This window comes from Nyctereutes procyonoides, unplaced genomic scaffold (assembly GCF_905146905.1).
Source record: "Nyctereutes procyonoides isolate TBG_1078 unplaced genomic scaffold, NYPRO_anot_genome, whole genome shotgun sequence".
In the NCBI taxonomy this organism is placed as follows: domain Eukaryota; kingdom Metazoa; phylum Chordata; class Mammalia; order Carnivora; family Canidae; genus Nyctereutes; species Nyctereutes procyonoides.
Window position 1 is genome coordinate 55,058,957 of NW_026575043.1, and position 26,885 is coordinate 55,085,841.

At 53.1% G+C, this 26,885-nt stretch overlaps 1 protein-coding gene across 2 annotated transcripts in view; it reads right to left on the reverse strand.

Annotated features, from left to right (window-relative positions):
- SH2B3 (SH2B adaptor protein 3) overlaps positions 1-26,885 on the reverse strand; it is a 39,399-nt gene that overhangs the window by 7,126 nt on the left and 5,388 nt on the right. For both annotated transcript variants that reach the window (XM_055323171.1, XM_055323170.1), the window contains exon 2: positions 20,757-21,605. In XM_055323171.1, coding sequence (XP_055179146.1) covers positions 20,757-21,578 — 822 coding nt within the window. In that variant the 5' untranslated portion in view covers positions 21,579-21,605. The remainder of the gene's footprint in view (positions 1-20,756; positions 21,606-26,885) is intronic.

Below are 26,885 nucleotides of genomic sequence, written 5' to 3' on the forward strand. Positions count from 1 at the left end.
ATTTGACAGCACTGGCCATGTATGGAAGGACCAATGGATTCCTTCCCTGTTGAGAGGTGTGATACGGGACAGAGCTGAGATGGTAAGCTGAGCGCAGACCCAGGGGCTGTTTCAACAGCTACAAGAACATTAGGGGGCTTTAAGTTCCCCTCTCTAGCATGCCCTCTACCCCACCTGCTGAGTCACACTTGGGAGACTGAAATGGCCAAACCACTCCAGATAATGTGGTATAAACAGTAGCATGTCACTCACTACATCCCATCCTGGGAGCAAGTTTCAGCTCCCAGCATCCACAAAGCTAGCTGCTTTCCTATGGCCACTGTGGCTTCAGGGAGAATAACCCATTTCTTTCTTCACCCTGGGTGCTAGAAAGTTCAAAGGCAAAGATGCAGGTCAGCTCTGATACTGTCTCCACAGGAGGGCTCACACTTCTATAGCTGACTTTAAGGCTCTCTTACCCCTCTAGATGTTAGTGTTTAGTCCTGTCCCTGCCACTTCTTACAGAACCCTGGCCAAGCAGGTTCACCTACCCATCAGTTTTATCACCTATATTTATTAGTTCATGAGAAACACAGAGAGGCAGAGCAGCAGGCTCCCTGTGGGGAATCCGACTTGGGACTCGATCCCAGAACTCTGGGATCACACCCTGAGCTGAAGGAGTTTTATCATCTGTAAAGCAGAGATATTTAATAGTTGCTGTCTCCTCCCACAGTTGCTATGGTGCCTGGGTGAGCTACTGCAAATGGGGGGGGGGGGAAGCCTGACGAACAGCTATTAAATTTTTAAGCTGGGGTATGAGGCCACCCAAGGTGGGTAAAGCCTGGGGTCCACTGTGTTGCATTACTACAGCTTCCCCTCAAAATGGCCCAGGGACTGGATACACACCTGCCTTCTTTCAGCCCATCCGGCAGTGAAATCCACAGGTAACCTAACCTACCTGGGGTATATTTGTATAAGTGCCATGATGAACTTAAGGGAAAAACAAAAGAGTGTCATTTATATTAAAATGTATTTCAATATAACTATGCAGACAACACATAGTTGTCTCAAGTGCTTCTGAGTTTGTTTTAAAAAGATCAAGAACATAAAGGAGCCAGAGAGCAGGGTGAGCCTAAGAGAACAATTAGTCTATTCAGTGGACATTAAAACCAGCAGAAAGTTCCATGTGCTTCTCTAAGACTGCACCATTCTGGCTCTAGGTTTGTCAGCTCTTGTACTTTTAGAGGGTGGCATGGACATCCCTACCTCTACCTACAGGTTTACCAAGTATTCCCCGACCTCCATTAACCCACAGGCCCCCTTACCCCCACCCATGGGGCTTTGGCCTTCAAAACGGCCGGGGGGTTGAGAGTGACAGCTGGAACCAGACCTTCCCCCTTTGCTGTCAGTCTTGTTTTCCCTCCTGCTGTCACCTGGAAACTCCTGTGATCTGCTGCTGTTCCCCATGAGCAAAGTTAGGCCGGGATGGCTCTTCCAGCATCTTCCAAGGTAACAGGCTATATCTGACTCTGCCATGTCCTCACAAGCATCTTGAATGGGGCCTGTCACAGCAGAGGGACTGAACTCCAGGTGCTGGAACCCCAGCAAGAAAAGGGAGACAGATGCCCAACATGAAGGAGACAGTAAGCACCCAGATAAGCAGGTGGGGGAAGCAGTGAAGGGCCACAGAAACAATGTGGGCTCACCTCAGCTAAGAGGAGAGCATAACTGAGCTTCCCTGGCACCAGGATGGCCCTTCCAAAGGCCCTGGGGGTGGGAAAGCACACAGGTGCCTGAGGAGGCTAATGGGACTCATGCACACAGTGAAATGGTTACAGTAGGGCCCCAGAAGTCCCTATGGGGTCTTGAGGTTGTAGGAGTCAGTTTGGTTTGTTCTAAGGCAGAGATGTGAAAATGGCAGCTGGATATACAGATCAGAAGCTCTTGGGAGCTCATGCTAAATACCTCAACAGTAGCATACCTGCTAGTTGAGCCAGACCAACTCTCACCACTCCCTCCATGGGAAGCTGGGAGGGAAGGCAGCACCTAATTCACACCCAAATAGCAAAGGGCCCGGCACGGAGGGCCCAGTGGTGTGGGCAGGGCAAGTCCTTACAATGACCTTATTCCATCCACTGCATCCTACCTGGCCACAGGGGAAGCCCTTATCCAGTGAAAGCTTTGAGGAGAGGCCTCTCACCATCTCCCAGACCACAGTAGCCCCCTGGCCGTCTTGTCTCTCCCAGGGCTTTTTGGGCCCTTACTCCTACAAAAAACAGCAGTGGGACAGGAAGTAGAATACAGTGTACAGTTGGAGGTCTAGGTCCAAGCCACAGGAGGACCTAGGTTCTGCCACAGTACCCATGGCCTCTAGGCAACATCTCAGTGGCCTGGAGCCCAGCTCCAAGTGGTTAGAGTCCTAGCTCCACCACTTAGTACCTTTGGGATCTCGGGCATAGCACTAACTATAGCCTCAGTTTCCTGTAACTAGATCTTGCTGACCTCCCAGGAATAGAGGGAGGATGGGATGTGGTATTAGATGAGGGCTTGAAAACTTAAAAGACTCAGAGCAAATTCTAGATCCCAGTCATAGATGGCTGAGTCCCCTCATTCCCACCCAGAGCCTTTGAATGAATGCTACCTGGATGAATGAACAAAGGGTGAAACTGGAAAGTGCTCAATCAAGTCTTACCAATGGGTATCAAAACACCAGCCTAACTACAAATAATAATAATAATAATAATAATAATAATAATAATACCCTGACTTGTCTCCTCCTGCCCCAACCACCAAAAAAAAAAAAAAATAGAGATTTTAGTCAGGGATCTCCAGCCAGGAGGGAGACAACTCATACAAATCTGTCTCTGAGCTACCTGGCAGCCAATGCCAAGAGGGATTCTCCAAGACAGGGCAGCCTCCTGTGCATGGAGAATCCCATGCACAATCTATGGAAGGCTCTGGGATATACCCAAGCAGAGAAACCTATTAAAAGCACACGTTCCCATGACTCCAGCTACCCAGTGTCTTACTCAGAAAGCTCTCTAGGACCCGCACAATTACCACACAGCAACCTTCCCATTCCGGGTTTGGGGATTAGTCCTGGCCTCTCAATTCTGCCTTGTTATCTATGGACAAGTGATACCTGTCCCACCTGTCTTCACTTGTTTAAGACCTAACAATACCACTACCCTCCCATAAGAATCTAGTGATAGTGTACAGAGATGCTTCCAGTGGGTATGGAAAGGTCCTGGGGGATGAACGCAGGCCTTAGGAAGATTCAATCTTCTCAGAAGCAAAAGGTCCCTCTCTGTGGAAGCCTTCCTCCTTGTTAGTCTCCCCATCCCACTGCAGTCAGCCTGCACAGCTGTCTCCCCACTTCGACACCGTGAGCTCAGGAAGGCCTCCCTTCTCTCTTTCCATCTTTGTCTTCAGTAGGGCACAGAGTAAGTGACTATGTAAGTGTTTGCTGAGCAACACCCCCCCTCCCCCACCCAACTGGAAAAGGTGGAAGGAAAGGCACTGGAGGCTAAGAGCACAGCAGGGGCCAATGCTCAGAGGCCAGAAGGTACAGCCAAATCCCTCAGATGGCAGAGGAGTTGGCTGTGGCTAGAAATGCTGGCAGATGTCCCTTCACGAGCACCTGTTACATGCCAGCCCTAGGGCCTGGGCTGTCCACCAGTGGCTCCCGGACTGTTGAATTCATAAGCCACCACCATTTAAAAATTTTTTCCAGTTCCACAAAGATCATATTGAAGAATGGAAGTCCCAGGATCAAGGAAGCAGGAAGGTCATTATCCCAGTATAAGGGACAATCCTAAGTATGGTGGTACTCTGGTAGGAAGACCCTCACCACCCTGCTCTGGGCCATCTGTCTGCCTGAGGATCAGTGGGGGGGCCTTCCATGCCCTTCCAACCACCCATGAGGCTGGTGTTTAATCCCCACTTCACTAAGGCAGTGCCAAGGTTAAGAAAATCTCCCAGGGGCCTAATCACAACACAGGGTACATTCCAGCCATCTGGCCTGTGGCCTCTGAGAGGGAGCCCCAGGATCTGAAACCCAGTGACTCCTGAGAGGGGTGCTAGGCAGGAAGGTCACACACACCCCTCCGCCCGCCCCAGACCCTGGGGGCAGAGAGGTACTCCTAGAGAATCCGCCCTACAGAGTGAGGGGCCAGGAAATGGGGACATCCTGAACCTCCCAAGAGGGGGGCAGTATTGAAACAGCTGCCACCCACCAGTCTTCCTGTCATCCCTCTGCTTTGGACCTCATCTGGCTGCCAGGAGGAGCCCAAGGCTTCCCCCTGGCCCCCAAGACCCTGCAGTTCCTGGTCCACCCTCCCCGACCTCCTCTCCTCTCCCACTCTGAGTGCAGCCCTGGCCTCCACCCTTCTTTAGGTGTACCAAGCACACTCCCACCCTGGGCCTCATGACCTGCCGTTCCCTCTAGAAAGCTCATAGGAATGAAACTGAGCACCTACGATTTGCCAGCATTGGGCTTGGTGCTGGGGCTGCTGTGTGAACAAACCAAGCCCCCACGGAGTCTGTTTCATAGGTTGATAAATGCAGGGAAAGAAAGGAGTTTATGTGATTGTGACTGTGTATTTAGACACTGTGGTCAAGGAGGGCCTTCCTGAGGTGGTGCTTACTTAGGTCTTGGGTCAAGACCCATAGCTGCTAAGAGCTAGATTTATGTGAAACCGTGGGGGGGGGGGGGACTCAGTTTCATTCCTATGAGCTTTCCATTTGCCAGGCATCCCTGAGTGCCGGGGGCCAGTGGGGCACAGGGTATGGCCCCAGTGCAGAGCCCCACCCAAATGAGTGCTATGGGGGAGTGATAGGGTGCTTCAAGGTGCTGCGGTCAACTGAGGGGGGAGGTGGGGGGGAATGGAGGACATGCAGGGACAGGAGCTGGGCCTCCCAGGGCTCCAGCTGGCTGGGGGAGAGGACTGGCTGAAAGGAAGACACCCCACCTCAGCACTGTGAACCCCAGGTTACAGATCAGCTTGCCCCCAGCCTCAGAGAGGAGCTGTGGAGGGCCGGGGCTCAGACCCTGGTCTGCCTAGCCCCAGAGCCCTCAACACCAGGCCTCCATCCAGATGGTTCCTGCCAACCCTGGGCTCCCCCATGCCAGGCCTCTGTGTGTGGGACAGTGCCTGATCCAGACTGTGGCGTCGCCAGAGTGGGCCTCCCCTCCTCCAGGGAGCTTTCTCTGGTCACTCAGCCGTGGTTAGTGCAGTTCCTGTGCCTCTCCCTCGGCTGGGGTCTTATCAGGCCTGGCCATAATTTCCTGACAAGGCAGCTGCCCCCACGTCTGACTGGGAGTTCCTCTCGGGGTGGGGACAGGGCACCAAACTTCGTTCCGAGGTGGGGCCCAGCACCAGGTCCGGCCCAGAGGACGTGCTGGGAAGGGGTATGTCAGAGGAGAGACTGAGTAGCTGGGTGGGTGTCTGGGGAAGCCCATAGATGTGGGGAAGCACAGGCAGATGTTCCTTGGCTCCTTTAGGGGTGAACTGAAGCCTGTTGCAGGGGCTGAACAAATGTTGGAACTAGACACCACAGGTCACTTCCTTTCTTGGGCCCCAACCTCTGCTCCACAGGCCCTTCAAATGCCTGCTTCAGCCACTTCTCTCTGGGGTGACCCGGAATAAATCACTTCACTTTCCTGTGCTTTTGTTTCCTCCTCTGTAAAATAGGGATGATAATGGAACCTACCCCCTAGGGCTCCTGTAAGCAGACTTGCGTGTTGCCTGAGTACAGAGGAGTCCCCCAGACTCCTCCAGTTCACTGTAAGCCAGATCTCCCCTTTGGTCTGCTCCCTGTGCCTTGTGTCCCCTCTCTGGGGAACAGGTAAGTGGTGAGAGAAGCTTCTGGAAAAGCCACATGGATCAAGTCAGTTTCCCCCCTTTCCTAGCAAGCAAAAGCCCCCACCCAGTGCCAGAAACGGAAACATCATCCTCCCAGAACCCCAAAAAGGCAGGCACAGACATGGTGATACAGACCCCCAAGTAAAACAATCCTACGGGGGGGGGGGGGGGGGCGGACACTGGGTGGCTCAGCACTTGAGTGGCTGTCTTCCGCCCAGGGTGTGATCCTGGAGTCCAGGGATCAAGTCCCACGTCAGGCTCCCTGCATGGAGCCTGCTTCTTCCTCTGCCTGTGTCTCTGCCCCTCTCTCTGCCCCTCTCTCTCCCCCTCTCTCTCTTTCGCGCGCGCGCGCATACTGTGCGTGTGTGTGTGTGTGTGTGTGTGTGTGTGTCTCATGAATAAATAAAATCTTAAAAAAGAATCCTGCATAGACACAGCCCCACCATCTGTCCTCCCCCTCTCCTGCTCTTGGACCCTCAGGGGGCCTATCATATAGGTGATTAACCAGAAATGCCGGGACAGACGGCCTGGGGGCCTGTCTACAGTCCCACCTGCAGTGAGCTCCTCTTCACTCCTGTAAGGGTCCCCCGCATGTCAGACTCACAGTGACAGAGTCACAAAGCCCCCTCTCAGAGATGGAGATGACCCCCTCCCCCTACACACAGAATCACAGAGACAGGGACACAAAGCTCCTCTCAGATGCTAGAGCAACCTCCCTCTGACAAACACTCAGAGACGGAGACCCCCCATACAGAGGAAGACAGCCCCCCAACAAACAGAACCAGCCTGGGATCTCCCTGGCATTCGCTCGATGCCCCCAAGATGCGGGTGCCCTGGCTCACGCAGAGTGGCCAAATGTGCATGAACCATTTGTGAGGACGGGTGTGAGCTTTCACTCCAAGGGTGGCCTGTCAGGGGCCCGGCTTAAGAAGGACCGCGCTTGGAAGTCTCACCCCGCGCTCACTCGGGCATGACTGAACAAATGAACCAAGGAGCTCATCGACCCGTTGGCACCTTCACCTGTTGATCCTGCCCCCCACCAGCAGGGTGACAAGGTCCCCATACCTGGCACCACCTGAGACGGGGCCTTACAGGGGCAGGGGGGCCGGCGCGCCAACCCTCCCAGGCTTTCTCCCTGCACACCTCCACGCGGGGCTCCGTTCCTGGCCCAAACCTCTGGCAGTTGGGGGGGGGCAGAATCAGGACCAGCCTCCGGGCCGCTGCGAAGAACTGGCAGACAGCACAGGCTGTTCAGCAACTACCTTCAATCAATTCAACCTCCGGCCTGGCCGGCCTGGAACACTCTTGAGGATGGAAATGGCATCTCCGTCTGGGAGTGCTCAGCAGGCCCAGAGATGGTCCTGAGCGGGGTCAGGACCCAGCCAGACACCCCCACACTTACGCATCGCCTCCTGCAAACCAGCTGCCACCAGCCCACACCTTGAGCAACCACATCCTGCTCCCGGAGTCCCCCCCCCAGGAATCCCTACCCCCAAATGGCAGCGGAGCCCCAAGGCCAATGTACTCTGCCCCATCCACACCTTGCCCCAGGCTATGCCCTCCCTTCATAGTGCCACCTCTCCTGACCACCTTAGTCCCAGGGACACCCTACAGCTACAAGTACCTCTGTAGTCAAGACAGAAGGGGAAGCCATGGCACTGAGAAGCCATACCACGTGTCCAGGTGCACCCAAGTGTCAAAGCTGGCACTGCCTGCCTGGGCCTTCCTGCTGCATCAGAGGGTGTGCTGTGCAGACTTGGACACCCCCGCCCCCACCCAGACCACCGATGGGCCCATGGAGTCTGTGGATGGTCCCTGTGGGTGTCACCGTGCCGGGGGTCCCGTACCCCAGGGCCTGGGATGAGGTGCTCGCTATGGGCCCTGCTATGAAGCCAGAGCAGTTGGGGGAAGCCCCTCACCCCAGCAACAAGGGCTTCAGCTGCAGGTCTGAGGCCCCGCGGCTGCCAAGCCGGCTGAGGGTGGAAAAAGCTGTGGTTGAAAACTAACAACCTCTGTCGGCGGGGGAGCGCACCAGAGCAGAGGGGCCGTCACCACCGAGACCCACCGCCTGCCTGCCTTCGAAGAATGATGATTCAGAGGAGGTGGAAATGAAGGCCTCCAGGGTGCCAGGAAGGCTTGAGCCCCAAAACAGATGGAAACAAGGGCGAGAGCAAGAAGCAGGCCAGATGGCAGCTGCAGCCATCACAGGACATGGGGAGGCACCAGGGTCTCCTGCCCTTCTGCGCACAGACCAGACGTGCTGCTGTCCTCACCTTGAGCACACGGTCAGTGAGTGCTCCCTGCATGATGGGCCTTCACACACAACATCTCACAGACATCAAAAGAGGAAATCACACCAGCCAAAGGAATAAAAACCAGATGGATTAAATAGTTAAAAGTGTCAGGTAATAAAACCAAGACAAAACTGGAACAGCACCTAAATCGTTATCCAGGGTGGGTAGGTCCTGAAGCAGGAAAAGCAAAGAACAAAACCGTACGGGCAAAGGGCACTGTATTTTATTGCCCAGGCTGAAAAGCCTCCAGAGAGGAAGAACCTCAGGATGGAAATTGAAGTCAGACAGCCAATTAGGGAAATATAGCAACATGTGATAGAGAGTTAATATCCATGTAAAGAGCTTTTGCAAATCAACAAGAAAAAAGGGAGCCAGTGCAAATGGCCTGTAAGTCACAGAAAATGTATATGACCAAGACACGTAAAAGAAACAGTCACAATCCTTAAGAACAGAAATAGACTACTGGCTGCCAGGGGCTGGGGAGGATGGGGATGGGAACTGGGACTGCCTGCTAACAGGTAATGCATTTCTTTCTGGGGTGATGAAAATGTTCTGGAATTAGTAGTGATGGTTCCACACACAGTGAATATACTAAAAACCAATGAACTGCACTTTCACATGGTGAAATGCTTTATGTCACGTGAATTATATATCAATGGTTTTTTTTTTATAAAACATTTTTTAAGGTATTTATTTATTTATGATAGTCACAGAGAGAGAGAGAGAGAGAGGGTGGCAGAGACACAGGCAGAGGGAGAAGCAGGCTCCATGCACCGGGAGCCCGACGTGGGATTCGATCCCGGGTTTCCAGGATCGCGCCCTGGGCCAAAGGCAGGCGCTAAACCGCTGCGCCACCCAGGGATCCCTATATCAATGGTTTTTAAAGAGAAATGGTCAGTTCCTCTGTAATGAAAAAGGGCAAGATAACCACTTCATCTACAAGTTGGCAGATGTTTTTAAAACAATACCCAGTGCCAGTACCTCTGGTGATAAGTGGGTGTAACCTTTCTGGAAGGCTATTTGAAAAGGATCTATCACAAGCATTAGAAATGGCTGGTAAACAAGAAAAAAAAATGCTCAGCATCATTAGCCATCAGGGAAATGCAAATCAAAACCATATGAGATACCTCTTCACACCCACTAGGATGATTACAATCAAAAAGACAGATAACAAGTGTTGGCGAGGATGTGGAGAAGTTGGAGCCCTCACACTGCTGGTGGGAACGTAAAATGGTGCAGCTTCTGCAGAAAACGGCCTGGCAATAAAACGTTAACCCAGCAACTCCACTCCTAGATACATACCCAAGAGAAATGAAAACACTGTCTGCACAAAAAGCTAGGTGTGAATGTTCACAGCAGCCTTGTATTCATGAGAGCCAAGCCGTATGCTAGAAAGAGGGAGCAGCTTAACACTATTCACTGATGAATGGATAAACAGAGTGTCATCTGTCCGTCCACACAGCAGAATATGATTCAGCCATAAAAAGGAGCCAAGCACTGAGACCTGCTACAACACAGATGAGCCATGGAGACACTATGCCAAGTGAGAGAAGCAGGTCACAAAACACTGGCCTGTTCTCTGATCATACTTATGCAAAAAGCACTGAACAGGCAAATGCATAGAGTCAGAAAGCAAATCTGCATCTGCCCGGGGCTGAGGGAGGAGATAGTGGGGAGGGACTGCTAATGGTGCAAGGTCTCATTCTGAGATGATGAAAGTGTTCTAAAATCATATTGCACTTATCATTGTGCTACTCGGTAAATATACCAAAAGCCGCTGTACACTTTAAGTTCATTTTACCTACTTGTAAACTGTATCTCGACAAAGCTTGGAGGGCACCTGGGGGGCTCAGTGGTTGAGCCTCTGCCTTTGGCTCAGGTCGTGATCCCGGGGTTCTAGGATCAAGTCCTGCATCAGGCTCCCCGCAGGGAGCTGCTTCTCCTCTGCCTTCCCTGCTCATGCTCTCTCCAATAAATAAAAAAAAAAAAATCTTTAAAAAATTTTTAAAAAAATAAATAAAGCTCAAAGAGAGAGAGCTGTAGAAGCACTCATAAAGCCTTCGACTCAGCACTTCCCTTTCTAGGAAGTTAGCCTAGAAATGAGAGGTGGGCACCAAGATTTATGTATGAGATGTTTGTCACGCGGTTATCTATTTGAGCAGGAAAGTGAGAAATGACTGAGTTAGGAGACTTGATAATATTAACTACATCGCGGCCTCTCTCTCTAAATGAAATGCTGCGGGGCCAGTATAAAAAAAAGACATTCTCGGAAAATATTTCAGAAGAATGTCCAAGACCTTCTAAGTGAGAAAAAGCAGGTAACAAAACAGTATGAAGAATGTTGTCTCAGCAGGGCTGGGGCTGCTGTCCTAAGGCTTCTGCCTGCATCCCCAAGATGCCTGGCGCACAAGGGGCTCCAGAGAGAAGCGAAGAAATGAAGAATGAGCAAATGCTGAAGGGACTTCAAGGTGGGGGAAAAGCTAGAAAGGAAATGCAAGAAGAAAGGTCACACAGACTCCTACCAAAATGGAAATGCTGGTTCTCTCTGGGCAGGAGGGTTGGAGGTAGTTTCTAGTTACTGCTCTACAGTTCCTGCCATGAACTTTATTAACAGAAAACACAAAATCAAAAACAAGAGTTCAAACAATTAAGAGCTCCTGGTAAATTAGAGTTTCCTAGATTACATGAAGAGTTCAGAGGAGACAAAGCAGGGCCCCTCAGCTCCATGCAGTTCCCTGCAGAGGTTTTTCTCCGCTGCTGCTGCTGCTGCTGCTGTGGACTTCCCACACCTCCTGGCAGGTAAGGAGAGGACCCCAGGCACTGGCCCAAGGGAGGGAGCACCCAGAGGCCAGGTGGCAGGCACTGCTTCCATGGTCCCCCATGTACGCTGTCACCCACTGTTTCCAGAGGCTGAGGGGTCAGTGGAGTCCATGGCCTGAGGAAAACAGTGGCCTCCTCCCCAGCTCAGAGGGGAGATAGGAAAAAGGGGTGTGGGGCCCCAAAAAGGAAGCTGAGGCGGCCCCTCCTGCCCTGGGGGAGGAAGCTACCCCCCCCCCCCAATCACCACTTAGGGCCAGCCGCTCAGAATGCAAAGATCTCTTCTTGTGCATTTTGGTTTCCTTTTCCATTCACAAAGAAGTGGGTGGGGGATTTCCAGCAGCGGCCTGCCGAGTGTGCAGGGCTGTCAGCCGGTGCCCAGTACAGGCAGCCATGGGGTGGCCAAGCCACCACAGCCCTAGGAGGGCACCTGACGACCCCCCTGTGGGATGTGGCCCCTTCCTCCCCAGGAAGTCCCTTCTTCACAGCTTCTGGAGTGGGAACACACTGCCTTTCCTGAGCATGCTTTTTACTCAGTCACCCCAAAAGGCAACATACTGACATGATGTTTTCCAGAATGGGAAACTGAGGCTGAGAAGGACCAAGCACTCGGCCCAAAGTCCTGTATCAGGACATGAGAGCCAAGATGTGAACCTCAACCTCTCCCTTCTCCCCAGCTGCGAAACTCACAGCCCAGACTGCAGCGACAGTCTTGTCCCAACACCCAGTCCCTCCAATGACCAGACACAGGAGGCCCTGTGGGGCAGGAGGTGCTGGGGGCAGAGGGTAAGAAGAAATGAACGTCCTCGCTGCCCTCCCCCTGCTGGAGTCAGGGCCACTTTCTTGTGTGTGGATTCATAGAATTTGAGCTAAAGGAAGCACCCTGATAGCATCTGCCCACAGTTTCAGCACGGTCAGGGGTTTCTTCTGAGCGGCAAACTACTTTTCAAAAATGATTTTACACAGAACCCCAGGAAGGGACCGATGGGGCAGCCGTGTGTGCTCTTGGGCCCCCCCCCGAGAGCCCTGCCACCACCACCCCTTCCTTCCTCCCCTCACCAAGCCCGGAAGGCCCAGATCCAGCCCCTTTGTTGCCCATTTCACAGCTCAGAGAGGGGTGAGGACTAGCCTGGGTCACAAAGCAGCCCAGGGCAGAGCAGGGGCAGGAGCCCTGTTCTCACTGTGGGGGCCTTCTGCCTCCAGCTATCGTGGGATGAGGGTGCCACTGGCCTCTAGTGCTCCCATCTGTCTCCCCGCAGGGACCCTGAAGGTCTACTGGGCTATCAGCAAAGGGTCGTGACTTCACCTGTTTGGGGACCAAAACACAAACTCCTGGCCTTGGCAGGCTCCTGCCGGATGCTGTTGCTGGCTCTTCCAGCTCCCAGCTGTGTGACCTTGGGCAAGTCGTTCTACCTCTCTGTGCCTGTTTCCTCATCAGTGAGGTAGCTTCATCCCCACTTACCCCCCACGGGGCATGTGGTGATTCCACAGGGTGTGTCAGAGGCAGTGCCTGTCGTGTCGACAATAAAAATGGCAACCACAGTGGCAGAGCTTTGCTGAACCCCCACCACGGACCAGGCACACTCTGGTGCTTTCGGTGCAGCAGCTTGGTCAGCCCCTCTCAGCTCCCCACGGCAGAGGGAGCAGGAGCACCACTCAGCTATTTTTAGGAAATATTTGAGGAAACCGAGGCACAGTGAGAGAGGGCAAAGTGCCCTTCCCAAGGTCATACCACTCAGAGGGTGGCAGAGGCAGGACTCCAACCCCGGTCTAAGCGAGCCAAAGGAGGCTGCCCCTCCTGCCCGGCCGCTTCCTGCTGGGCCCTCCTCCTCTTCCTCCTCTTCCTCCTGCCTCCGAAAGGAAACCGCCAGGCCTCCGGCGGACATCCCTTTCTCTCTGCTTCCTCTTTCCCACACTTGGAGGCACAGGCTCCTGGCTCAGGCCCCAGGGGCCACGTTGGGGCTCCTGCCTCTCCCGGCCTTTGTTTCCTCATCTGTGAAATAGGTGCAGTGCCTGTGCCCCCTCCTCCGAAGACAGACCGCGAGCCGAGACAGGCGCCCAGGAGACGGGGCTCTGGCCCCCCCGGGCTGCCAGCAGCACCTGCGGCTACACAGCCTCCAGGAAGGGCCCAGGCTGCCATTGTGCCTCCTGGACACAGCCAGGGAGCCGCAGGGGCCCGAGGCCTGGGTGCCCCTCATCACAAACCCGGTGCCCCAGACCGTCTCCCTGCTGGGCTGTGCGCTCTGTGAGGGCGGGGCTGGGGGCTCCCAGGTGCCCCGCCACCATCCGGTCAGCACAGACCTGTATCCACAGCCTCTCCCACACGACCAGCCTTGTATTACAGATGAGGAAACTGAGGCCCAGGGCAGCCCCGGTGGCTCAGCGGTTTAGCGCTGCCTTCAGTCCGGGGCCGGATCCTGGAGACCCGGGATCAAGTCCCACATCGGGCTCCCTGCATGGAGCCTGCTTCTCCCTCTGCCTGTGTCCCTGCCTCTGTGTGTCTCTCATGAATAAATAAATAAAATCTTAAAAAGGGGGGGGGGGGGCTTTAAAGCTATTTGCTGCCTTAAAAAAGAAAAACAAAAAACCCTGAGGCCCAGAAAGACTGAGTTGCTTGCCTGGGGCCACCCAGCTCAGAAGGAGCAGAGTGGGGATGGCTCTGAACCACACTGTCCAACTGGCCCACCCCCCAGCTACTCCCAACCAGACCACTTCCTCCTGGGCTAGTCGAGGCCTGTGGTGCATATGGGGGGCTCAGGGCTCTGGGCTGAGGTGTCCCCCACCTCCTTCCTCTACCTCTTCTCCAGGCCACATAGCAGAGGCCAAGTGCAGAGGGTGCTGGTGAAGGAGAAGGTGGCCCACGTAGCCTTTCCTGGTCTGAGGACTCCACAAAGAGCCCTCCCCCCGGCCCTCCCCCACAATGGGGCCGCTAGCAAGTCCTTCTGAAGGCTTACTGAGCACCAGGTGTGGCCTGACTCCCTAGGGTCCCAATCCCAACCCAGCCGCTCAAGAGCTGTGACCTCAGGCAAGTCCCCAACCCTTACTTCACCTCGTTTCTTTACCTGAGAAATGGGGGCAATCCCCGGAGCTCTCTAGGGCCGCTGTGAGGGTTCAGGGAAGCCAGGTCAGTAAAGTTCCTCGTATGTAACAGGTGCCATGTGAGTATCAGCTAAAAGGTTACCTTTCAACTAGAGCTAGAACTCCACCATCACCCCTGCTGCACAAATGAGAGAAACTGAGGCTCAGCCCCCAGACCTAGCAGGGCTGACAGCGCTGTGAGACAACTTCAGCCAACTGACACCTGGATACGTGGGGAAACGGAAGCCCCAAAGAGCAAAGAGCCTGCCCAGATGCCATGGCCAGCCTGACTGTGCTCCATTTGAAAATGGACCCTGAGCTCCAGGTGAAGGCCCTGCCCCCAAGGGTAGGCACCCAGGCCAGGAGGCTGCTCCTGTGAGCTCTCCCCTCCCCTGGCCCTGCCTCCCGCCAGGCTCTCCCTCTGCAGCACACAGGCCACCTGCTCGGCCAGATCCACTAACTGGTTGGGTTATTATTATTATTATTTTTTTTTTACGATTATTTGGGGTGAGGAAAAGGCCAGAGGGAGAGAGAGAATCTCAAGCAGACACATGGCCACTCAGGGAGCCCAGTGCGGGGCTGGATCCCACAACCTCAACATCACAACCTGAGCTGAAATCAAGAATGAGATGCTCAACTGACTGAACCCCACCCCCAGGCTGCCCTTACCCACTGACTTCATAAGAGAAACCAGAAATCTGGATTCTTGTGTGAAATATCTACATTTTATGTTTTTAAATATTGATAACCAATCCAGCTTTCTTGTTTTACTTTTTAAAGATTTTATTTGTTCATGAGAGAGAGAGAGAGGCAGAGACACAGGCAGAGGGAGAAGCAGGCTCCATGCAGGGAGCCTGATGTGGGACACGATCCCAGGACTCTGGGATCACGCCCTGAGCCAAAGGCAGATGCTCAACCACTGAACCACTCAAGGATCCCCTCTTGTTTTTCTTTTAACTGCTGAGTAGGATGACATTGTCTCAGGCCTGGCCTGGCTGGGAGCTGCACTCCGCTGGTTCTGGCTCGAGAGAGCCCGTGCAAGAGTGTGGCCAGGGGCTTGGAGGTGGAAACCCCTTGCAATCGGGGTTCCACTCAGCTGTATAACCCTGAGGCGAGTCCCTTTGCCTCTCCTAGCCTTAGTCTCTTCCCTTTCAAATGGACCAATGGCCTTGACTTATGATGAAGGACTTTCAGTCAAGTGTTTAGGGCAATGCCTGGTGTGTAGTAGGTGCCCATTCACGGTAGTAAATATGCTGCCCCATACTAGCCCAACCCTGGGATCAGACATGTCCGAGGAGGGGGAACTGGCACAGGACGACTGGAGACAGAGACCAGAGCCTCTTGTAGGAGAAGAATCATGCCACTGCTTATAGTGTGAGATCCCCAAATCCTCACCATGGCCACATGGCCCCTACTTAATCCAGCCTCGGCACCTTTCCAACCTTCTCTCTGCTTGCTCCCTCCATTCCAGCCCCTGGCCACTTGATTGTTCCTCAAAGTCTCCTGGTTCGTGGCTACTTCAGGGCCTTTGCACCTGCCATTTCATTGACCTGGGACCCCTTCACCCATATCTTTCAGGACTGGCACTTTTCTCATCTCAGACATCATTTCCTGCTAAGAGACCTCTGATGACCACAACCCAAGCAGAGGCAATCTCAAGCCTCCTCCTGGAGGCCGGTGCACAGAAGGGAAGCCCATCTCTTGCCCACCTGCAGGGACACCACTGAAACCAGAGAAGGCCATGCCCGCACATCTTTGGACACTGGAAATAGCCACAGATGTCTCCTCCAGCCACCCTCCAGCCCCTCAGCCAGGAGCCTGGCTCTGGCCTCCACTTACATCCCCATTAGGCAAGGAGGTCCCTCCCTTGCAGCCCTCATCATGACTTTTATTTTTTAAAAAGATTTGTTCATGAGAGACACATGGGGGGGAAGAGAGGGAGGGGCAGGAGGGGGACAGGGGCAGAGCCACAGGCAGAAGGAGAAGCAGGCTCCACGCAGGGAGCCCGATGCAGGACTCGATCCTGGGACCCTGGGATCACACCCTGAGCTGAAGGCAGGCACTTAACCACTGAGCCACCCAAGGCGTCCCTCATCATGACCTTTGATGTGCTTTCACCCCTGCTCATGGGTGAACAGAATGAGGCTGAGTGGGCAAGAGGCCAGTCCATGTCCAACAGCTGGTCAGAGGCAGAGGTGAGGCTTGGGGATCCATGACCCTTGGCCACTTGGCCTCAGATTCTGGATGGCTTGGCTGTGGCCCATGTGACCTGTCCCTGGGCAGCTGTCCTGTCACAGGTCCTATCCTCCAGGCCTCTCCCTGCTCTGGGAAGCAGGGCTTCTCCACGCTTGTACTGGGCGCCCTTTAAGTGACATAGCTTGGGTCTGAATCCAGAGCTGCAGCCCTTACCCACCACCCACTGGTTGTCAGACCTTCAACCTTCCTTTGCCTTCTGGTTAAGGCTGCTCCTATAAACAACTCCAGGGTCAGATGTCCCAGGTCGAGACTGCCCACCTGTTGGGCACACTCAACCAAGACTTATAGTTTAAGTCTCCCTAGCCCAGAGACTGGACCTCCAAGTTATTCCAGGCAACATTCAGGAACAGCCCCTAGCCTGTTCCAAACGCAGCTAGGAGCTGATGGAGCTGGGCAGCTCAGTCGAGCCAGATACTTGGTGGAGGGGCTGGAGGAGGCCCTACCAGGGCTGCTCACACTTTGCAGGTCTTGGAGCAACTGCCAGGCCTATGAATAGAGCCCCAGGGCCCCAGCTGTCCCTCCCCAGGCCTTGACTTCACCAGGGATGGAACACCACTTCTGAGTCCTCAGTGCACCTGAAGAATAGGAGCCCTGGCAGTGGCTCCCAGGTGGGCATGGAGGACCCAGACCAGCCCTGGAAATAAATCTGTGTTCTCAGTCCCAGTGTCATCACCATAACCACCATAATGACAGCAAGGAGCAGTAACACTCAGTGCTCCCCTGTGAGGCTATCCCACTTAATCCAACAGCACCACAAGGCAGGAACTATGAGTAGCCCCATGGTACAGAGGAGGACACCGAGGCTCAGAGAGGTGATGCCACCTACCTAAGGTCCCAGAACTGGGAAAAAACCTAATTCATTATTTAAACTCAGGTCCACTTGAATCCTGACACCTGGTTTTCCAACATGGTTTATCTTAAGCAGAGAAGTTCCTTTTTATTTATTTTTTATTTGTATTTTTTTAAGTTTATTTATTTATTTATTTAGCAATCTCTATCCCCAATGTGAGGCTCAAACTCATGACCCCAAGGATCAAGCATCACATGCTCCTGTGACTGAGCCAGCCAGGCGCCCCAGAAGTTGTTTTTAAAGTGAAGTTTTATAAGGACCCCATGCTGTCACAGAGATAAGGCTATTTGTTTGGGATGCTATTTGCCTTTCGTTATGTCATAACCTCAAGACTTTAAAATTGATGAGAAAACAGTTTTTATCTATACTTGCATTTTTCCAACAGCTTCCCTGTTGTGTTTGACATAAAATGCAAAATCTTCACAGGACCCTCTAACCACACATAACCTCCAAGCCCCATCTCCCCTCTCTGTACTCCCACCACTCCGGCCTCTTCTGTTATATTCTTCAAAACACACAGAATCCCTTCCCATCTCAGGCCCTTTGCCCCTGCTGTTCCTTCTGCCTGAAACACTGAGAGATTCTTTGCTTTAAAGATTTAATTTTTAAGTAATCTCTACACCCAACATGGGGCTCAAACTCACAACCCCGAGATCAAGACTTGACCTCAACCCCACTGACTGAGCCAGCCAGGAGCCCAGACACTAATTCTTAACTCAGGATTAAGACTGTGGTCCAAAAGTCACCAGCTCAAGACTCACTATGAAACTTTAGCAATTAGGACAGTGTGGTGTTGGCCTAAGGCCAGACACATGGACCAACGGAACAGAAGGGAAAGTCTTCCAGAAGCACACAGATGGGCAATGGATTTGGGATAAAAGCATCACTGCTATCCATAAGAGAAAAAAGTTGGTCACGTCAGCAAACAGTGCTGGAAAAACTGGAAGAATTATGACCCCTATCCTCACGCTGTACATAAAAAACTAATTTGAAATGGATCTTGGTCCAAAATGTGAAGGCCCAAACAATAAAGCTTCCAGAAGAAAAGACAAGAAAGATCTTCATGACCCTGGGTAGGCAAAGGACACAAAAAGCAATAGCCATAAAGGAAAGCAACTGATAAACTGGACTTAAAATTAAGAACTGTTCATGAAAAGATTCCATTAAAGAAGAAAAAAAGGGAACCCCCAGAGTGGGAGATGATATTTACAGTACAAGGAAGTATATCCAGCATATATAAAAACTCCTATAAAGCAATAAGGACAGACAACTCAATAAAAATAACAAGCATATCACAAAGGAGTTGATTTCAGTGGCCAATAAACAGATGAAAAAGTACTTCACCTCATGAGTCATCAGGAAAATGCAAATTAAAGCCACAATGAGAAACCAGTACACATCCACTAAGAGGGGTGAAATGGAAAAAGACTCTCATACACGCTGGTGGGGATATAAGATCATGCAGCCACTTTGAAGAAAATATAGAAGTTTCTTATAAACGTGCCCTTAGGGGCGCCTGAGTGGCTCAGTCACCTAAGCATCTGCTTCGGCTCAGGTCATGACCCCAGGGTCCTAGGATCGAGCCCCACATCAGCGCTCTGCTCAGCGGGGTCTGCTTCTCCCTCTTCCTCTCCCTGCCATGCCCCCTGCTTGTGCTCTCTCTAGAAAATAAATAAATCTTTAAAAAAAAAATAAATAAAATAAAATCTTAAAAATAAATAAATAAATAGGGACACCTGGGTGGCTCAGCAGTTGGGTGTCTGCCTTTGGCTCAGACAATGATCCTGGAATCCAGGGATCGAGTCCCACAACAGGCTGCCTGCATGGAGCCTGCTTCTCCCTCTGCCTATGTCCCTGCCTCTCTCTCATAAATAAATAAATAAAATATAAATAAATAAATAAATAAATAAATAAATAAGCAAGCAAGCCCTTACCATATGACCTAGCAATGCCTCTAGGAATCCACCTGAGAGAAACAGAGAGAAAGGCACATGCCCGCACAAAGAACTATACCCAAATTTCATAACAGCATTCTTCGTAAAAGTCCCAAAGTAGAAACAATTCAAATATCCATTGACAAATGGATGGATAGGCTGCTTGTGGTACATCCATGCAAACGAGCTACTGATGCACATGAGAACATGGACAAGTCTCTACAATATTCTGCTGAGCAAAAGGAGCCAGACATAAAAGGCAACATGCTGCCTGATTCCATTTGTATGAAGTTCAAGAACAGAGAAATGTAGCAGATGGAGGACTCAGTGGAAGGAGGGGGTGGCGGGAGGGAGCCTCCAGGGACTAGGTCACTGGGGTGTGCCCAAGCCTGGCAACACCCCCCGGGCTTCAGATGCACTTTGCCCACTGCAGTGCACAAATGGGACACTGTGCCCAAGTCTACAGAGGTTACTTCACACGAGAGGATTCTTTGGCAACACCCCATCCCAACCATCAAATTAGGGTCCCTCAGTCATCCATCCTCCCTAAGGCCTCCTTGCTTTTCCTTTAGAACACTTTGTGTGCTGGGACACCCGGGTGGCTCAGTGGTTAAGCATCTGCCTTTGACTCAGGAGTTCCAGAATAGAGTCCCACATCTGGTTCTCCAAGGAGAGCCTGCTGCTCCCTCTGCCTGTGTCTCTGCCTCTCTTTTTGTGTCTCTCATGAATAAATAAAACCTTAAAAACAACAACAACAACAACAAAAAATGCATGTGCAGAATTTATAATTCCACATTCGGTTGTAGGTTTATTCCTCAAGAGCTCCCACTAAGACTCCAGTTCCCCAGCACCAGCATCTGTCTGGTACATGGTAGGTGCTCAATAAATATCTGTGAAATGAACGAGTAAGTCTTCTCCATTCAGACCATGACCCCCAAGGGCTGTGATCACATCTGCCTTGCTCACTCTCTAGCAGCCTAACAGAGAAAGGAACTGAATGAGAGCCACGTGGTCCCATCAACTTGATGCACCTGAGTCAAGATAGAGCTTGTCAGGTGTTGGTAACACCCTGACCCTCCAGCCTCAACTGCGGAGCTGAATCAAGTCGTCAAAAACAAACATTTTAACACTTAAAATAAGACACCCGCACATCATGAGACACGCAAAGGAATCAAAACAAGAGTTTTGAACCCCCTAGAAAAGCCTCTCCTGTTTGTCATGGTCAAACTAGGTCAGGGTTTTCAGGGACCTGGACCAACCTGTCACAGCCTACGTGTCGCCCGTACACTGTGTCTCTGGACAGTCTACAAAGTCCCTGACCTGCGCTCCTCAACACTGGCGTCAGGAACAAGGGAGGCCTGAGAACCCGTCGAACTCACCGGGTCCCTAAATGGGCACGACACCGGAACCTAATGTGCTGGAACAGAAAGGTGGTGTTAGGGAATACAAGCAAGATCCCAGGAAGCCACGCGGCGCAGGGAATAGCAGTGGCCGGTGCCAGGGCCTCGGTTGTGCCACCGTACCGGGACCCCGGCCTTGTCCCCGGCCTTGTCCCCGGCGGCAAAGCCGCGGGTGGCGCGGGTGGGGCCCCGGGCCCGCTCTGCAACCTGCCGGCAAATCCCAATCGGCCGCCACGTGCCCCCCTCTCCAAAGGTGGCTTTCCCGGCGCGGGCGCGGCGCTTACCTTGGGCGGGTCGAAGAGCTCCAGCACGCGGTCGGCGCCGCCGTCGGGGCCCCGGGCGCGCCGCAGGGCCAGCCGCCCCCGCTGCCAGCGCGCCCCGCTGTCCATGGACGCCTCGTCGGCCAGGCTGTAGCGCAGCGCCGCCTCCTTGAGGGCCTCGGGCGGCGGCTCGCGGGCCAGGCTCCAGGGCAGGAGCTTCCTGGCCAGGCCGGCCCGGCCCGGCCCCTCGCCGGCGTCCCCCGCGGCCGCGGGCAGCTCCCCGGCCGAGCCGCGGCGCAGGAGGTGGCGGAGGCTGTGGCGCAGGTGCTGGAAGGCGCAGGCGGCGGGCGGCCGCGGCGGGGCCAGCTCCTCCGAGCTGCGGGCCTTGGGCAGCGCGGGGGCGGCGGGACCCGGGCCCGCCTCGGCCGGGGGCGCCGCCTCGGGCTTGGCGGGGGCGCCGCGGCCCGTGTCCCGGTAGTCGCGCGCGGGCGGCGCGTTGCGGGACCCCGGCGGCCCGGGCGCCCAGCCCTCGCGCACCTCGCGGCAGAAGTAGCGCTGGAAGAGGTCGGTGAACTGCAGCGACACGAGCTCGGCGCGCAGCGGCGCGTGGTGCGGGTGCTCGCGGGCGAAGAGCCAGTACTGCCGGGCCAGCTCCCGGGCCGCTGCCACCGCGTGCAGCTCGCAGAACTCGCTCCAGCCCCGCGGGGGCGGGGGCGGGGGCGCGGGCGGGGACGGGGACGCGGGCGGGGACGCGGGCGGGGACGGCGCCGCCGCCGCCGCCGCGGCCGACGAGGACGGGGAGGACGTGGAGGAGGCCGAGGAGGGCTGCAGGGTGGGCCCGTTCATGGCGGAGAGCGCGGTGGGGCGGCCAGGCTGAAAAGACACGGGGGGGTGGGCAACAAAGGAGGGAGCGGGCAGGTGAGCACAGGACCCCTCAGACCGGCCACCGCGAGGCAGATTATTCCCCAGGCACGTCAAAAATCTAAAATGACCGTAATACCCGGTGCTGGTGAAGGTGCAGCGAAAGGGCCACTCCCCTACAATGCTGTGGGTACCCTTGACTGATACAGCCTCCTGGGAGGGCGGTTTGGCAGGATCAATTTCAGACCCAGGGAATCCGCTTTCAAATATTCAAGGGGGGACCCCTGGGTGGCGCAGCGGTTTGGCGCCTGCCTTTGGCCCAGGGCGCGATCCTGGAGACCCGGGATGGAATCCCACGTCGGGCTCCCGGTGCGTGGAGCCTGCTTCTCCCTCTGCCTGTGTCTCTGCCTGTCTCTCTCTCTCTCTGTATGTCTATCATAAATAAATGAAAATTAAAAAAAAAACTCAAATATTCAAGGGGATGCTTGCCTGGGTGTGCAGAGAGGCAGGTACAAGACAATCCCCTGCTAGGTGTTCCCCCCCCCCCCTCAATGTTTAGAATAGGAGGAAAAGGAAGATACGACTTCAATGCCCATCAGGCAGAGACCGGTAAAGCAACGGTGACACATCTGCAGGCCGGAATATTCTGCAGCAGTGGCAAAGGTGGAGGAAGGTCTACACCACCACCCCAGGGAAATCCCCAATCTGCACGGAACAATGCAGACTCTGTGATCCGATGCACACCAACACACATAAAACCAGACGATCAATTTTTATGTGCATGTAAATGTGTTTAAGTGGTGGGCAAGAAAAGTGTGACTGGAGCAAATCTGCCAGAAACAGCAGTGACCTCTGGGGAAGAACCAGAACTGAGATACAAGTAACCAAGGAATACTCCTGCTACTTATCTCTAGAAGATACAATTAAGTACAAGGAGCCTGAGGGTCATCATCCTGGGGTCCTCGGGTTGAGCCCCTCATTGGGCTCCTTGCTCAGCAGACAGCCTGCTTCTCCCTCTCCCTGCTGCTCCCTCTGCTTGTGCTCATGCATTCTGTCAAATAATTAAGATCTTTAAAACACACACACACACAAAACACAGAGCCTGTGTTGAAATGCCATCACTTAACTAGTTATGTGACTTTGGGTGAGTTCTTGATTTCTCTCTGCCTTAGTTTTCCCATCTGTAACATGATTGTACCTGCCTCATAGTAGTATTATGAGAATTGAGTTAATAAATGTAAAAGCCTTAGAACTTAGAAAAAGGCTACTAAGGGCTGGCTGTTACTATTTAAATATTACAATGAGAGTATCATTGGGGTCAATAAAAATAAGCATAAAACAATGAATAAAAAAGAATCAGTAAGACTCACAAAGAACTGCAAAGGTATTTCCTGCCCCAACGGGAGAGCTGTCAGGACTGGCAGACCCTTGCCTGCCCACCCCAGCTGGGGCTGCCTTCTCCTCCCACCCCCATGGCTCCTTCTTGGGCACTGCACAAGCAAAATGGCAGAAGCCCCCCACCCTCTGCTGTCCGAGGTGCTGAACCCTGGACTTCGCTAGTTACAGGGCTGGGCCCCAGGCCCCTTTGAGGACCACGTAATTATGGCTGCTCATTCCATCAACCTCCTCAAAAAAAAAAACAAAAACAAACACACACACACACCTATTACTGAAGGCCTACTCTGTGCCAGGCACTGTGCTAGGTCCTGGGGGCTATGGCAGTGAACCAGACAGAAATCCCTCCCCTCCCGAGACTACACTATACATGTATGTAGAGGCTATGTGGCCTCTGACACCTGACTGGACCTCTCTGAACCCCAGTTTCATCTGTCAAATGAGGGGCACTATGGTATCCACCCTATTAAATGGTTATAATTTAGGTGTCTTTGAGAGGTGCTCAAGGTGGAGAACTCAACCTGGAAATTGAGTTCTTTCTACCACTGCATGGGCACCTTCTATTTGTGTGACCCTGTGCAGGGGCAGGGCGGGGGAAGGGCAGACCTGCAGGGCAGCTTGCAAGGACAATGAGGGCTGCCCCCCTCTCCAGGCCATCGTGGTGACCCTGCACCTGACTGCAGCAAGACACCCCAGACGGTACAGAGTGTCTGCATCAGTGAGGAAGGTGCTCTGCACAGAGTCAACAGTTTTGCACATCAGAGTCCTTGAAACCTATTCTCCATAAGTACTTTGCACACAGTAGTCAATGAAAGCTGCCAGGCAGGAGAGGAGTCACATGTGCCCTTGAGCACCACACTCAGCCAAGGAAACCACTCTGCAGCTGAAGGCAGGCATGTGTGTATGATTTGACCTTAGTCAACCCTGTGGCCACCCCACACCCATGCCTCCACACAGGTGAGGCAAGCACTGTCCTCACAGGTTAGAGGACCCAGAGAGCTCTAGGCACTCCAGCACTGCCACTAGACCTAAGCACTGACTCCAGACCCAAGCACCCAGGAGATCCTGTATGATGTGCCCCCACTGGTGCTGGCTGCCTCTGCATTGCCCTTAGTATTCCCTCTGCCTTGCCTTCTCTCAATCTGCTTCCAACTTCACACAAGCGGAGCCTTCCCTGAACTGAGTCAAATCCTAAACCTGTCCTTCAGCACACTGGCCACATGTTATCACCCAATAGCTGAGATTACTTAGGGGTACCCAGGTGGCTCAGTCTGTTAAGCATCTAACTCTTGATTTCAGCTCAAGTCATGATCTCAGGACCATGAGATGAAGCCCCACATTGGGCTCCATGCTGAATGGGAAATTTGCTTGAGATTCTCTTATTCTCTTTCTCTCTCTCTTCCTCCCTCCGTCTGCCTCTCCCCCTGCTTGCATGTGTGTTTGCTCTCTAAAATAAGTACATTAAAACAACAACAACTGATTAGTGGCTATCTCCCCACCAGACTGTGAGCTTCCCCACTGCTCCAGCCCCAGTTGCTAGCGTGCCCCGGGAGCTCAATAAATGCCCCTTAAATGAATGAATGTGTGAATGCAAGAGGTCAGCTGCCTTTGCAATCCCTGGCTCCTCTGGCAGATGCATGGTGACCAGCTCCCCCACCACCAACCACCTTCCACTGGGCCAACCCACCTCTTGGGCACCCCAGAGTCCCGATGTCCAATTGCAGGGCCCAACCTTAGCAGGAGGCTTCTGAGGATCACCGTGCCTGCTCTATGCTCACTCACTGCCCAGGTGATGGCTGGCAGCCCCCTCACCACACCTCCTACCGCAGTACCCCCATCAGAAGAGCGGTGCGTACCAAGCACTTGCTAAATGTCAGGCATTCTTCTACCTGCTTTTGCAAAGCATTAACTCTCCCAGGAAGCTGGGCCTATCACTGCCCCCATTTTACAGAAACTGAAGCATGGAGCTGGCAATAGAAACCCCCACAGAAGCCACCCCCAAAATACCTGATGCACACCATGAGGATGGTTCACTTCCCAGTGAATTTTTTTTTAATATTATTTATTTATTTATGAGAGATAGAGAGAGGCAGAGACACAGGCAGAGGAAGAAGCAGGCTCCATGCAGGGAACCCGACGTGGGACTTGATCCCGGGTCTCCAGGATCACACCCTGGGCCGAAGGCCGCGCTAAACCGCTGAGCCACCCGGGCTGCCCCCCCCCCCAGTGAATGTTTATTAAATGAAAGAGTGAAATCCAGAGAAGGGATCTAAACTTCTCATTCAGCAACTGCTGGAGTCGGAAGGCATTAGCTCCTCTATCCAGGTCCCAAACCCACCAGGTGCTCAGGAAAACAGCCACAAGGCAAAGTTTAAAAACAATGATTCGACATTTTCATACATTGTAAAATGATCACAGGAAGTCTCATTAATTATGTTGTATGCCTGAAACTAATGGATGTCGATCAATTTTTTGTTTGTTTTTTTGGGGGGTAAATAGAAAACTACTTTAAAAAAAGGGCATAACCCAGATGTTCCCTCAGGCGACCAACTCCAAGTTTAGATGTGCAGAAGGGCTTAGATATAATGGATGTCGAGCACAGCTCAATTTTATAAATAAAAATTGAAAAACAAAAATAAATGACAGTATTTCTGGCTTTCTATATGCCCTGCACTGTGCTAAACACTTTGCATATACACTCACTGGTTTAATCTCCCCTGGAGGGCGGAAGACTATCAATATGTCTGCTTTCTAGATAAAAAAAAAAAAAAAAAAGCTGGGCTTGAGAAGAACAGCTTGCCCAGAATCCCACCACCAGTGAAGCATAGAGCTGGGATTAGAACAGCTCACTGTCCTGTCCCCTCAGCCAGGGCCATTTGCCTCCAGAAGGCTGAGAGGCCATCTCACTCCTGCTCACCCCCAAAGGCCTGGTTAGGGTAGTTGCTTCTGAAATAATACTTGAATGAATTAATGAACTCCGGGGATTGAGGTGGGCTGCTGTTTGATAGTCATGCTCTTACAGTCATGTTCCTGACCCACATGGACAAACAGAGAGGACTGTGGGGCTCTGAGAAACCAGCCAAGGTCCCCCCACCACGTAGATGATCTCTTGTGTTGGAGCTACCAACCACACCTGGGTCCTCATCCTGCCTCGGCCACTTCTTCGCTGTGTGATGCAGAAAAGGGGGCTTGCCTCTCTGATCCTGTGTCCCCATCTGTAAAATGGGCCAGTACTCAGCTCTTGGCATTCACTAGCAACATTCTGAGGATGGATATCTGTACTGGATATGGTACTGGACACTGAGCTCAACAACAAGTGGTTGTTGCTATTTTATTACTATTACTGTTAGCAGAGAGGCTCCAGAGAATATCAGGCCTTCAAGTCACAGAAGCCACAGAGGGAGCCTAGCCTTGCGAGCTGGGCCAGCAGGGAGCATCAAGGGAGCCTGAACAAAAGGCCTTCTCAGGGGAGAGGCGGCTCCATACAGGAGCTCCAGGCAGGAAATTGCCAGTCAGAGCACTGAGGGAGCACTGAGCACTCAGCTGTGGCCCACGTCCTAGGGGAGGGGCATGCCTGGGAGGTGTCCTGGTGGGCAGCCAGGCAGCAGGAAGGTGGTCCCCTCCTTGGGCCTCAGCCCAGGTGGTAGTCATTTATTGAACACTTACTATATGCTAAGCAATTGATCAGATCACACCAACTGTGGGATCAGGGCCTGAAAAGCTCTTAGCAAAAAGCATTTATTAATCACCTGAGGGTTTCCACGAACCTCCAGGCTTAGGCTGGGGGATATATAAGTTGGTGGGGCACTTCTACCCATTCCCTTCTTGCCCCCTCCCCCACCACCTACCAGTGCATTGGAAGCCTGAGTGGCCAAAGGGATGAACAAACTCACACAG